The following is a 14947-nucleotide window of genomic DNA, read 5'->3' as shown; positions in this document are numbered from 1 at the left end:
AATTGAGTGGGTTATTGTCGGTAGCAATTATTGAACTGCAGTTCACGCAGAGTCCCAATCAACGTCGCCTCCCTTCCGTCCTTCCAATCCTTAAGCCTTCTCCGCTTGAATCCCTGCAGCAAAGACTAGCACGCCATAAAAGCAAACCGTGGACTTTCGCAGACGACGTGCGCTAACAGCGAGTGGGCGCTGGCTGGGAGGCAAAGACAGATTTGCATGTTTGCACTCCACAGATTTGTAAATTGACAGTTGAGCGCACCGGCAGGTGCGTGGCGTGAGCAAATATAGATTCGGAGACTTTGACACGGCAGATGCTCGTTTGAATTGAAATCATGTCCTACTTCCTTTAATTGCTTATAGTTCAGAGCACGACATTATTTGTTCGCGTATTTGGCGTATTTGTTTTGCGTCGGGATGACACGCGTTTGAAGCGCCGTGATGGGGCTTAAAGACATTTTGTACACGCGATCGCAATAAAATTGAGTCATAAACATTGTCCTGATATTCAATTCCAGCCTCTAATCAAGTTTGGCTCAAGGTGGCATCCTTTCTGCGGGGACTTTGCGCATTCCCCATGAGTGGGTTTTGCTTGATCCTCCCACAAACCAAAGGAAAAAGTTTCAAGTCGAAGGCTCCGACGCAAACGTCGAGCAAGTGAGGTTAACCGACAGAGATGCGCCGAATGGAAATATATCCAGAAATGCGACTGCGCCATTTTGTATGCAGGTGTCTCGACGGAGGTGACGTATGCTCATCATCCATGACCATGAGGCCTGCAAAAAAATAATCATATTTGGATTCTCATTAGTGGGTTATTTTCCTTCCTTCTGCGTCACCCGTCGGTGTTTTTCCACCAAGAGTAAGAGGAGAGGTTTTGTTTGAGTAGCTAGCGCCGCGTATCAGGTTGCGAAAAAGAGCCGAGAGTCGGTCAAATGAACTGCAGCTTTTGAGCTCGGCATACAAGCGCAGTTGTCTGCACGGGGATGCTCGTCGCAGCCAAGGTGAAGGCTTGTGTCGATACGCTCAGGGGAGATGAGGGCTTCTTCTTCTTCTTCTTCTTCTTCTTCAGTCAGTTTTACAGCTCTTTTAACTTGACGCAGTCTGTCCAAATGTGTTCCTGAGACGTTTCTTTTAAAGACCCCTGGAAATGACCAACGATCCCTTTAAAATGTACAACTTTATTTGACAGCATGACTTCTTGTGACTTTTTGTTTTTCTCTCTACTTTTGGTGGACGGAATTTCACGTCAGCAAGTAAAACCGAATGAAACTCCTCAACAGTCTAATATTCGGTACATTTTTGGTGAAAAAGTCCTCGGTTCTTATTTGGCGTCTCCCCTATGTTTTGCAGTCATGCGCAGGAACCCGTTTGCGGCGGAAGGCTGCTGCGGGAAAGGCTCCCGCAACGCCCTTCAGGAGCTCTACAACCCCTCCCAGGTAGGAACACATCTGCTCTCACCTCACGTTTCTCGTATTTGTCCGCGTCCCGTGGCCTTCGTCGGCTCTCGTTTGTTCTCGGCGCCCTCGGCCAGCTGTCGGAGTTGTGACCCGACGAGGCCCCCGAGCAGGTTTATGGTACAAGTTGAGCATTTTGACATATACCGTACGCAACTCAACTGTCTGGCGGCTAATGCAGGAGAGAGAGAGAAAGCAAAAATCTGCAAGGAACAAGACGCCCACCCAGCAAGATTTCTAATAGCTTATATTATGCCAGACGATGGCTCGAAGCACGTTTTTCCACGGCCTGCCTCCACTCACTTCAACATAGCTTTATATCAGACGTGGCCCGGGTACAAAAACAGCGAATAGTTTTTCAGCAAATAAAAGAGGATCGGTTTCCCCCAAACAATCGGTGAATTTGCGAACGGGCAACCCGGAATATACCGAGGCTCGCCGAGTACGGGAGGGACTCCGATGGCAGAGCGCTTGGAATTAATGGACCAAGAAAATGTTCCTTCATCATTCCGTTTCATTCGAACTTGTCCGCCGGGTGAGTGGTTTTACTTTTATTTCGGCTTTATTTAACTACACGGTGTTACCCGCTATATCGCGATTGACCTCCCGCGACCTCTCTACTTCGAAGAGTTTATCATGGCTTTTCAGCTGATGCGGGCGGGTGTGGAAGGTATTTCCCGCAATGAACTGCGCTTCTCTTTGTAGTTATTTTTACGAACGTGTGACTTAAAGGGTTGCCCGTAGCGTTGATAAATGCTTTATGATGGCGACGGTTGGAATGAATTGGAATTATTTGGGTCGCTTCGCCGGGGAAGGGATCGTGTCGAACTTTGGAGTTTCCGCTCTCGGTTGTTCGGGGTGTGGCTGACGGGCAAACGGCCCAAGGCGACGCTATCACAGTGACGGATCGGATCCCTTTTTTTTTTTTTCGTCGCCGCGTCGTTATCGCGTGACGCTGTCCTCAGCCACTCACGCAGCTCTCTGCATAATACCCACCTCGGTCCGGAGATTTTTCTTCTTTTTTTTTCCCCCTCTCTCTCTCCACTGGTCATTTATCACAACGCGCCCGGTGTCTTATTGTGACTGTGCTGAGATGAGAGAAGGTGCACAGGGGCACTCATTTTCAGCGCGGGGTTTTTTCCACACGTCCTCCCTCATGTGAAGTCCCATTGATACGGTCGAGTGTGTGAACGAGGGGGGAATTTGGCTGCAGCCAGAGCAAACTAGAGCCGGGCGCTTGAGGTCAGGAGAGAGGCGTATCAATGTGTGTTCGCGCGTGCGCTCATACGTCTTTGTGAGCGACTGGCTGTGACTTGGAGGATGCCGGGGGGGGGGCATTTTTGCTCAAGTGGTTAAGTTTGAAGGAAAGCTAAAGATTTGATGTAGAGGCGGACTATTATGGGAATGAAGTCGAACAATTCGGATAGTATATAACTGTTTCCACCCATCTAGATTCCAGTACAGGGGCGGGCAAACGTTTGCGCTTCAAGGGTCACGCTTGAGTTTGTAAATCGGACAGATGGGCCGGGGTCGCTCGGAGGTGAGGTAAAAGGGAAAAAAATAATAATTTGAAAACGTGTATGTTGAATAAAGAGGATTTTAATGCTCAAATAATTCACTCTATTTTGTTGATGGTATTATATATCATTCGGATAATACTGGCTGGCCCACCGGTATTATAAATGCAGTGGGTCGGCAATGGCAGAGACCCTGTTAACTTTTTTCTAAGCCGGTGCGCTACGAAGGTCATCTGGAAGCTGATATTTGAATGTAAAGTTATTACAAAAAGGAGATTATTGTGTTTGACATTCAAATAAGGCTAAATGCACCCCCAGGCCCACGCATTTCATTGATCATAATTAAAATCAGAATTAGTTTAGATGCTCAAAGCAAGCGGCCACAAAGGTCAGGAGATATCATGTAGACCATCATGTTATTTCCCTCCAAAGAGCCCGCTTTGTTCACTTTGGGGGTTGGGGGGGAAGGCCCGCAGACGCTGTTATTACCGAGCCGGGCGGGCGCAATTAAACGCCGATTCGGAGAAAATGATGCGCAAATGCACGCGAGCTGTCGGCGCGGGTTATTATCGCGGAGGACGACCGGAGGCGAACGTGGGCTCGACTGTCATCGGGGATTGAGGCGGTTTCCAGCGGTAAGGAAGACAAAGATGCTCGGTTCGCTTTGACAAGAAAAACAGCGCACTTGAAGCTGAGGTGCTCGACACTTACAATTCAAGAGTAATAATCATAATTCATCATTTTAGTAGTGGATAAAATGGGCGGATGGAGGTATTACCGTACATAAATAACACAGAAATAGTCGGCGAGCCGATTTATATTGAGAATGCGCTTCCTCTAATTTCAGCGGGTATGAATGACGCTCACATTTGGAATACTTACAAACGTCCCCTTTAATTTGCCATTGGCGATCGAAATTTGCCACATTCTGACATCACTTTCTGAATTGTGGTTGGAATTAGTAGCCTGGTTGTGTTTCTTGTTACACAAAAAAGAAAAAAGTAAAAAAAAGAAAAGCTGTAATCCATCTCGGGACACTGGATCCTCTAATTAGTCACATGTTGGAATGGAAATTGGAAATTTCCACAGAAGGCGGAAGTCCCTTTTGCCAGAGTCCTATTTGGAGCCTAGGAAAAACACATTCGAAAGCAGCGGTCCCCAACCGCCGGCCCTCGGGCCAGCACCTGACTGCACAGAGAAACTAATCCCATTTTCGTCTCAGTCGCGTGATACGATCCATAAAAAGTAAGCCCACAAGATAGTTAAAATGAGCGAAAAGATGCGTTTGGATAGGGGAAAAGGCCAAATGAGAAAAAGAAATCAGCATTTAAGAGACTACATCAGCAGTCGGAATGGACTTGAAATTCTTTTCAGTTTTAATTATCGCTGTCACGCACCAAGCCGGCTCTGCGTAATATGTGGCGACAGGCAATTAAGCTTTCCAAACTTTTCAGCATCCTGTCTTTGCGAAGCGGGATTTTCCTTCAATGACTGCGACCCAAAAAAACTGGCACGGCGGAGTTCGGCTAACGCGCTTCGGCTGCGATTGTCGCCCGTTACCCCAAGATTGGACCGGCCGGTTGAAAAGAAACAAGTGCAGGGCTCCCGCTCATTCATAACGGTGAATCGTATTTGTAAAACGCCGAGCGGTCCAGCTTACGGCTTCGGAAACGCTCACGAGCAGCTGCAGTCGGCCAAACCAAAGTCACGAGGCCACGCCCCCTTCAAAACACCGTTCTGCCACACAATGGTTGTTGTGACTTGTGGTGCGGACAGTGTGATTTTTGTTGAAAGAAATGAGGTGTCCGGGCGCAAAAGAGGTCGGGGACCGCCGTTTTAAAGGAGCCCGATGACCTGAAACGACAAGCGAACCGGCCCCAAGCGAAAAAGCAAAACGATCACACGATGACTCGGCGCTTTAGTTTTACTAATATGACAGAAAGCACCGGTCACGAATGGCTGTAAATGGAAACCAGGAAAATCCTCCAGGGCCACCTCCAGCCGACTAATTCCTCCCCTTCGCGTCCCGAGAGGTAACCGAGCCTCGCTCCGCGGAGAATCGACACTTCGATACTGGCGCCGTAATGACGTCCTCCGTTTTCTCTCGGCGAGACGCCCTCCTATACGGCGCGTGCAAAAAGCGCCGGTCCCCACACTTGCGCGCAGAGGCCCCACGCCCGCATCCACGTATATATTATTCACGGGGAAGAGCAAGCGCACTAGGCACTTTGTTCTGCGATGATCAAATAAGCGAAGCTCAGTGAGATGAATGAGTTAAAAGCGGCACAGAGTTACAGCTTGGTTTGGGCGGAGTTGAAATTTTCACTCTTAACTTCGTCTCGTACTTTGAAGCAACGTGATTTTCGATCAGGCCGTAAATTCGGGACAACTATTTGATTTGGAGCTACCCTTAAAGTTTCAGCTCGTCGTCTGGCACGCGATGAGGTATCGTCGCCGCGGTGACGCCAAATCCACCACCAAGGATCTTTGGACCGGCCGCGGCAACTCCCGCGGTCGCGAGCATCGGCGCACACGCGTACAAGCTTTGCCGCACGCTAAATTTATGGAAGGATGTTTATTTGCAGACAATAGGCTGTAACCGAATGAATGTATGAACGTTCCTGCGATCGATCACAGTTTAACACGTATGAGACGGAGCGAAGCGGCAGAAGCCTTTGTTCTGCCCCGAAGCGACACGTCCGTGTTCGGTCCGCGTCAGAGCCGCTGCGAATCGTTTCAGCGGTACCTTGCGGGAGGATGAATGTCTTTTGAAGACTCGGGAGTCTTTGATTATTATCGTTAACGTCTTTGATCCGGGGAGGCTGTTTGGAACATAAAATGAGCTCAGTTGTTCAGACGTGCAGCCTCTCCTCTCACATTTGATTTTCTAGCATGGATTTCTTTGTTTATTCAGCAGCAAAACGTTCCTCCCTCCCTTTGATGCCATAGGCCCCACGTGTTTGTTCGGCCACGTTACAGGAACGCAGCAGGGACGCTTTTCGGCTCGAGCCCGTACACATATGTCCATTCGCCGCCTCCCTGTAGGCCTCTTATGTAAAATATCGAGATCAGCTCGGGTATAACGATTCTGTAGATTGGCGGCTGTAACGCTTTCATTTCGGCCTTTCGGTCAAAAAGTTCAACGCCGGTTTTGGACGGCGGGCACGCTCGTTGGTTTGTACGTTCTTTAGAAGTTGTCATTTTTGTTCTTAATTGAAGCGCAAGTAATAACCTAAGTAGACGGGGTACAGCTACACTACATCGTATGCAGTGTTATCAAATAGACGAGCTGAAAATGGAGTTTACGTCAGCGGTTTTTAAAGGAGCGAGGTGCGGCAGAAGGATATAAAATAAAGAAAAGCTATTTTTAAAGCTGCCGAAAGCCGTACTTGTTTGGGGCAAAATGGATTGATTTTTAGCACGCGGCGCACCGCACCAGAGTTCACGGGAGGCGCTGAAGCTCGAGAAAATGAATAAGAATAAAAACATTTAAAAAAAAAAAAAGCATTTTCAGCGAACCCCCACCTATTGGCAGTTCACGAGTCACATTTCAGCGAGTTCATTAATTTGTGTTTTTTTTTCCCTGCGGAACCCATCCTTGGCTCTTATACGCTTCACTTATTGAGATGCCACAAGATGGTGGCAAAAGCCTGACTAATAGGAAAGTAGTAATCGGCGTCAGGGAACTATGTCTTTGTACGTCGGAAGTTTAGCGGTTGTAACGCAGGGTCTTCGCACTTGAGCGCACTTCAAAATCCAATCATCTTTAATCTATTTATTTTAACGGAAACCTTGCAAGCTAAGTTTGTCATAATATGGAAGTGTTTTGGGATCACGGTTAGCGGTATATTTACCATTTCAATAATTAACTAAGGCAATTCGGAACATGTCGTATGGGGGGCCGCAGCTTGAGAAACAGAAAAGCCTAAATGGGCACGAGAGTTATCACGGCCTTGCTTGTTTGACGAACGACACGTCCGCATTTCTGTTATCAGCTTTGTTGATCAGATGCATCGCGGGCAAGCCGGGCAGCAGGTCATCCGCTTTGAATTTGAACGTAGTCCGTTCGGAGTCCGACAGTGGCCCGAGCAGGCGTCCGGCGACGGCGCGGAGCGCTCATTAACCGAAAGTACATTCCCGGCCCGACTCCACTCAACGCCGAGCGGCTCGGGAGACGTCTGCGTTTGTGTCGAGCCGCACGAATATGAAAGAGGTCAACGGTCGGGGCAAAAACAACACGGCGCTCCTCGACTGAAATGAAAGTAAATAAAGGAATTCTTCGAGGGTCCCGACGTGTCCTGGCTCAGGACGTTCGGACGATATGGCGAGGAGAAACGTGCCGCCGTTTAACAGGCTTTGGCTTCGTGGAGGCATCTTATTTTGTCGAACATTTGACTGCATATTAAGCTACGGTGGCATCATTATTCCCGCCTGTCCTTAACGAATGCCAGCTTGTGAGCGGAGCAGGGCACAGACAGAAGATCATATTCATTCTTTTTGTTTGATATACACGTATCCATAACTTGTCAGCTTGTAAGCAAAGAGACGAGCTACAAATAAGCAAACAAGGTGCACACAGATCAGATTTCGGAAGGAGTTTCCCGTAGCCGTGCCTCGCAGCGCATCTTCGCTCGCCATCGCCAGGGAAGGTATCGATGTATCGTCACGGAACGGCCCCACCCACAAGTCGTCCAGGACAGACACAGCCGCACTTTTCGTACACCAGCCGCCGAGTCGCTCGAGGAGCCGGGCCGCTTAACAGCCAGCCGACCGCACACTTTCGCTCGCTGACGCCCACGTCACTCACCGGGCCAGATCCCGCCTTTTAAAGCCGTACACGCTCAAAGTCACAGATAATACAGCAGAGCACCCCGCAGTGCTCAGCCGAGTTCGGCTCTGAAGCGCAAGGGGAAGTTTCGCAGCACTTTATTGGATTATGTGATTTTGACAGCAAAGATAAATGACACCAAACCTCCATTTTTTGGGGGGGTTTACTCCTGCAGCCAACTTGAAGCATTCCACTCACAGGAAAGTGCTACGCATATATGAATTTCTTTCTTCTTTTGCCCGCTGTTTTGAAACCACTCATGGAAAAAGCTGATGGTAAATGTAATCCGCACAGCGCACAGCTACACGTTTTTTGGCGGTATACATTCCTCTGTGGAGTAATGTGCCAGTAGCAGCTATTTTGGGTCTGCTTTATAGAAAGTTGACACAAGAGAGTCTTAAGACTCTCCGGGGAAAACAATGAAACGTCTGCTGAATCCATCAGCGATGCACCAGGTTGGGAGCGCATCTGCAATTCCAGGCAAATGAGATTGGAGCCGCTCCAAAATAAAGATGCAGTCGGTTAATTGAGAGACACAGTTTAGCGAGGAGGAAAACGTGGAGGTGCTGTACGCGGGCGGGGCCTTGAATTTTGCGCCTTCTGCACAACGCAGCCGTCAGGTCGAAGTGTAGCGTTTATCTGACTATAACGAAGGCCACGGGAACGTGTTTCGTCAGTAAGGGGCGAAAAAAGGCAGACAAAAAGTGGGTTTTGTTGGGGTTAACTTTCATTTTCAATAGTTTGGTGTCAAGACGTAACAAAAACATGTTTTTCTACTGGAACAATCTGACAGTTAAAAGAGAGTGTATCTTGAAACGATCGGCCTTCTTTCCAGTATTTGCGATGATACGATCCCCACTTTGGAAAGCGTCTTTCAACGCGCACTGAAATACGGTTCCTCTCCAAATCTTCTCGCTCCGGTCCACGTCAGGCCATTATTTCCAGCCGTCTTCCTCATCCTCTGCAGACGGAGCAGCTTTTTCAGGTGATCGCGACGCATCCGCTCCGTGCCGATTTCACATTCATAACAACGCTCGGGGGCAATAAATATGCCGTAGCGAGGAAATGAAAAAATGGGACATACGGAGCCGCGCTGTCTTCAGTCCTTTATCGTGCAGTTTGGATTTTGGGATACGCGATGCCGATGAGCGGATTAGAAAACCGCCGCCCTGTTTATCGCAGGGGGGGGATACCTTCCAGATCCACCCCTAATCCAATGTACGGAAAGATGGTATGTTTTTCTACAGTTGAAATACTTATTGAAAGACACTTTTTAAATATTCCTCTTTTCACTCCCTCACTCACAGACTTCTCCAAATAAGAGGTGAAGCGTGCGTGCTTCAAGCCGTTTATTTGCCAGTCCCACTCGAAGTTGCCTGTAAAACCCACACAGGAAAAGAGAATCAAACACATTTATTGAAACCACACAGCGGTGCCTTGACTAAAGAGCTTAATTCATGGCGTGACCATGCCAGTAACGCAAATCACTGGTGTTACAAGTCAGCAGTACACTTTAAGGACTTTATTTTCCCTTCTCGCTCGAAGCTTCATGTCTTTTATTCCGGAAAGAACAAAAGCTCCCACGGCATCGAAATCAATAGTCCGCAAGCGATCGATCACGTAGAGCTGCTCAGGGGGGAAACCGCCGCAGGTTTGCGAGCAATAGGAGATGAAATCGTATTCTGGGACGCCGCTACCGGACCCCCCACGCCGTGTTTTTTGTCTTCGGAAGGACATTTGCAAGTCGCGGCTGAATTAGCGAAGCGGCGCGCAAGCGAATCGGTCGCTAATTGTTTAACGCTCCCTCGCGGGAACAAGTCGACGGGGCCAAAGGTCAGCGGCCTCCATCGAGGCTCCGTCCGCCGCCGTATCGACCCATCACGTCCTCACGGATCCCGCGCTAGAGGAGATAATACGTGTCCTATCTTGCCGACGGGGATATTCCCTCCGCATCGTTAATTACACCGTCGGCCCTCCTTCCGGGACCGAGGCCCCCGCGCTCGCTGCTCCTTTCGTGTGAATTATAGCTGACGTGTCTGCGGGAATAGAAAAAGAGGGAGATTTTCATCTGCGCTGTTTGATACGTCCGCAGCGCCGCGAATAGGGAGGAAAAACGAGACGTTCGGAGTCCGTCGTCCCGCGCGCCCGGCAGAAAGCCTTTAAGTGGGGCGGTTTGATGCGATATGACAGGCAAAGGTGAGAATGAAACAGTTGAAATCAGATTTAGTGAGATTTCCACAACAAGACGTCAGGGACAAAGAAACACGCGGCGGGGCTTCGGAAGCTTTTTTTGACGAAAGGGAGCAAGGATCCGTGTATTGTTTGTGCAAGTTGTACCCAATTAATTAGCAAACAGGATGCAAATTATGGGATTAGGAAAACATCAGCACAGTTTGCTAATTTAATTCCCATAAAAGGATCAGACGAATGTAAAAACATGTTAAGCTTTCATACAAACAGGGCTCAAATACGGCGTTGTTAAGAGTATTGTATTGTATTATCCTGTGCAGCACAAACGGATTCATGAAGGCAAAATCTTACCCGTTCAAAAGTCTTTGCTAGAATTTTGGGGGTGGGAAATGCCCAAAGTCAGATGGGATGGAGGGATAAGAGGTACAGAAAATGGATGGATAGACAGGCAAAACATACACACGTGTATAAAATATGGGTTTCTTCCTAATATATGCCTTTGGCTAACCAAAAAAAAACCGTTCATTTCATTGACGTTTACGTTCCAATTTCGTCATTGTGGAAAATTCCCAACGCGGGCCGCAGTCGCCGCACTGAAAGGCCACGCTTGTCGGCGATGGGAAATATGCAGGTGGCGTGACAATCTGTTTCAATTCCTCCAGGGAGAAAGGGGGGCACTGCCCTGTGGAGGAATTTGAAGCCAGGTGGTAAATAGTGCCACGGAGAGGAAGAAAACTCCGCATCAACTCCGACCCCCCGTTGAGGAAAGCACTGAATCAGCGCCGCGGATTTCACGCTCAATATCTCTCCTCGATTTCCTCAGTTGTTCTCCTAAACACCCACGGAGCAATCGCTGTCAGAGCCTGCAAAGTGACTGCGGGGATAATCCCAAAAATTAATTTAAAAAAACGATTGACAACATTTTCCAATCTGGCGCTCTCCATCTTGCCAAAAGTAAGCCATTCGTTTCAATCCGAGACGCAGTAGAGATGCAATTTGCAATACCTCAGCCGTCGAAATGCGACGGGAGCGCTGACGATAAAGCTCGGGGTCGATGGACAACGCGAGCGTCGTGTGAATTCAACGATACGCTCGTTATTACGGTCGCAGCGGTGGGGATGCCTTCTTTACGTGAGCGTGCCGACACATTTGAAACTTAGTCACATCCACGTGAATAAAAATCACATCAAAACTGAGCGTGATTCAATTTGTCGGGCAAACATTCTGACATCGTAGCTCGTTCGTTTGTGTGAGCGTAGCCAATGTTGCGCAAAATGGTTCCGAGTTAAGAGTGTTTCAGGTGAAAAGTTTTTTTTGTAACTTCAAATTCGACTTAAGCGTAAGATTCAGCCAGTCCACCAGTAGATGGCGGCAGCGGACTTCGCAACATCTGGCCGCCATGAGTTCACGTCGTTGACCTCTCAGCGGCGGTACTTTGTTGCGTTTTGTGCTGGCATTTGTGTTTTTTTTGTGCCTGTATTCCCCCCCCACCCTCAAAAAGAAATTTGTTAACCACGAGTCCTAAGAAAGTGAGGAAAAGCGATGATGCCGAATGATTGAAATCATGAAATCATGAAAAGGAGAAAAAAACAAATCAGATTAAAGGTGCATCCGTTTATTAATTTGGGGAAAGTCGATTGGAGCTACAAATGATTTGAGTCGCAAGTGTGGTCGTGGAAGGAATGAAACCGTCAAGTCGAGGTCGCGCGATATTTTCGAAAAAGCTCCCACTGATCTTCTGTCTCGCCCGTCTTTCCACGAGCAGCCCGAGCTGTCGGGAGCGGCCGTCCTCCACCAGAGCCGAAGGGACCGGGTGGCGGACGCTTGTCGGGTCTACAGCGCGTCCAGTCGCAAGCGACGGGTCCTCACGCCGGGAGACCTCAAACACTTGGTGGTGGACGAGGACCACGAGCTCATCTACTGCTACGTCCCCAAGGTGGCCTGTACCAACTGGAAGCGTGTCATGATGGTGCTGACGGGCCGAGGCAAATACAGGTGGGTGCGGAAGCAAGGGCAACCAGGAATTCGGGGTATCGCGGCGGCGTTTCCGGACCGACCCGTCGGAATTTAGTTTCGCCGTCCTCGGGATCGGGCTTCGGCATTTCTCGGTCGCTCTAGGCAATCCGGTCCAGTGCAGCGCGGCCGTAAAAGAACTGCGGCGGTCGGGGCGAAAGGGTTGACTGTTTTTCCAAAGTGAGATTTGAACCCAGAATCTTTGACTGGGCCGCCTACCTTGACCTTACCGGCTAAATCCCCGTTTTACGGTTCTTGTCTTCCGCAGCGACCCGATGGAAATCCCGTCCAATGAAGCCCACGTCCCGTCCAACCTGAAGACCTTGAACCAGTACAGCATCGCCGAGATCAACCACCGCCTCAAGAACTACCTGAAGTTCCTGTTCGTCCGCGAGCCCTTCGAGAGGCTGGTGTCCGCCTACCGCAACAAGTTCACCCTCAAGTACAACTCGTCCTTCCACAAGCGCTTCGGCACGCGCATCGTGCGGCGCTACCGCAAGAACGCCACGCGGGACGCCCTGGCCAACGGCGCCGACGTCAAGTTCGAGGAGTTCGCCGAGTACCTGGCCGACCCGGCCACCCGGCGCGACGGCCCGCTCAACGAGCACTGGCAGACCGTCTCCCAGCTGTGCCACCCGTGTCACGTCCACTACGACCTGGTGGGCAAGTACGAGACCCTGGAGGAGGACGCCAACCACGTCCTGCGGCTGGCCGGCGTCGGCGACGCCCTGCGCTTCCCCAGCTACGCCAAGTCCACCCGCACCACCGACGCCATGACGGCCCAGTTCTTCGGCAACATCAGCGCCGCGCAGCAGGTCCGGCTCTACCAGCTTTACAAGCTGGACTTCCTCATGTTCAACTACTCCACGCCCGGCTACCTCCGGCTGGACTAGGGAGCGCCGAGCGAGGGACTCTTAAGGGGGCGGCCGTCTCGTTGGAGTCGGGAGTGTTTTTCGGGCAAACTCGAACGAAACAACTGCGCAATGTGCACTTATTTTCCGGATAGAATGTCAAATGAGCTGGTTTTTGGACAGAATGCGGGCGCGGGAACGAGACCGGAAGAGTCCTAAGGATTCTCCTCGCGGGTTTCGAACGAACCGTCGCCCGCACCCCGACGCCAATCCATCCGACACGCGTCGCGTCCCGCGTCCCGGGGCCGCCGACCTCCGCCACCACCGTTCGACTCCCGGCGGGCCCGCCTCGAAGGTCGCGACCTCCTATTCGGCGGTCGGACGCCCGAGTCGGGCAAATTTGCGAAAGAGCGCCGAGCGACACCCGACGCCCCCTTAACCCTCCCGTCTCTTCGTACGGGACGGCGCGGGGTTTTAAAGACACTGGAGCTCGTAAAACCCGCGGACTCACCGAGACATTCTTTGTGCTTATTTTGTACGCGAGACGGCGATAATTATGGAAACGATTAAAATGAGAGCGAGTATCGAATCGGGCGGGGTTATTTTTTTCTGGAACGGAGCTCTTGTAAAGAGTCGCGTTTGTACGATTTTGTCCCGTCGACGTCCACGCGCGCGCACGTCGCTTCGGAACTCACGCTCGTATCGGTTGTACCCGAGAATCGCAGGCCGTATCTCCCGCTCGTAACTGTGATTAGCGTTAGGTAAACGACTACATTGTCTCTCTGTCACACTGCGAAGTGCATTACACGCTCTTACGTAATCAATATTACACGGGGGCCAGATAAGGAGTCGGACATATCTTTGTAAATTCCAAACCACTCCAGCGTCGAAGTCAAAGAGATAGCCATCTATTGCCGTTTGTTTTGTTCTTTTCTTTTGCGCTTGACTTTACAGCATTATTTCCGACACGTAATTATGTACAGCGCGAGCGCTCTTGAATTTGAATGAACGTTATTGTAATGGACTTATCGGACCACCGCAGCGCTCGAAGCGCAACGGGACACGCAAAGGATTTTCAAGTAGGCTCGCGGTTTGTAGGCGTTTGTTTATGTGTACAGTCCCCCGTCGCAAATACGTGCGAAGCATTAGTGCGTTTGTACTTTACGCTTCAACGCTACGAAGGAAGGCGGTGAGGGCCTCGCTAAAAAGAAAATAAAGTCATGGAATTTCAAAGGACGATATTAAGAGAATGATTTTTATTTGTTTTCAAATGTTATTTAAGAGAAACGACACTCTCAAAACGGCCGGGTCAAAAACAAGCCAAAATGGGTTATTGGGGTAACCCGACGCGTTCCTAAAGTCGGCCCGACCCAACGAGCGGTTATTTGACACCAGCGGTTCCGGGTTAGGGGGTTTTGAGCCTGCGTGTCGGCTGGGGGCCGTCGGATTGGTCAAATGTGAAAGAAAAAGTAGCGTAAAACATAATAATAACAAATAAATGAGGAATCCCACCGTTCACGTTGAGTACGATCCAGTTAGCGTTACCGACATGCGCCCGTCCATCTTTTGAAGCGCTTATCCTGACTTGGGTCGCGGGGGGGTGCCGGAGCCCACCCCGGCTGCTTTGGGTTATCTTGGGTCTAAAGGCTGGGGGCGACCAGGCTGTTGCACCTCACGCCGGTCAGCGGGCGGCTCCGCGTGGCAACGGAATGCAATAAGTGCAATTAAAGAAAAGCGGCGACTCGGAGATGTAGTCGATCGTTGACAGCGCCGTCAGCTCGTCCCGATAGCCGAGTTGCCAAGTGGATTTTTCCTGGAAATGTCCTTTTTTTTTGTGTGTTCTTGTAACATTGAATTTTAATTTATTCGCGTCATATCTTGACTTCCGCACCCTATTATAGTTGAGACTTTATACTCTGACGTTATTCTGTGCAGCAGCAGCAGCAGCAGCAGCATGCTGCTGGTTTCATATTGTTAAGTTTTGAACATTTGCTTGTACTTTTCTTCCCACTTTTGTCCGAACAATCCAACTTAATACATGTAATAACTTTTTTCCTCCTAATATTGTGGCTTTTTTTTTTTTCCAGGGTTTTC

General features: G+C 49.8%; 1 protein-coding gene across 3 annotated transcripts in view; it reads left to right on the top strand.

Moving 5' to 3' along the window:
* chst11 (carbohydrate (chondroitin 4) sulfotransferase 11) overlaps window positions 1–14946 on the top strand; it is a 49402-nt gene extending 34456 nt beyond the window's left edge. For all 3 annotated transcript variants that reach the window (XM_061667151.1, XM_061667150.1, XM_061667152.1), the window contains 3 exons: window positions 1351–1436; window positions 11755–11984; window positions 12271–14946. In XM_061667151.1, the coding sequence (XP_061523135.1) occupies window positions 1353–1436; window positions 11755–11984; window positions 12271–12895 (939 nt within the window). In that variant the 5' untranslated portion in view covers window positions 1351–1352 and the 3' untranslated portion in view covers window positions 12896–14946. The remainder of the gene's footprint in view (window positions 1–1350; window positions 1437–11754; window positions 11985–12270) is intronic.
* Window position 14947: the final 1 nt, after the last annotated feature.

Source organism: Phycodurus eques, chromosome 22, assembly GCF_024500275.1.
Source record: "Phycodurus eques isolate BA_2022a chromosome 22, UOR_Pequ_1.1, whole genome shotgun sequence".
Classification (NCBI taxonomy): domain Eukaryota; kingdom Metazoa; phylum Chordata; class Actinopteri; order Syngnathiformes; family Syngnathidae; genus Phycodurus; species Phycodurus eques.
This window is presented reverse-complemented; position numbering and strand designations above follow the sequence as displayed.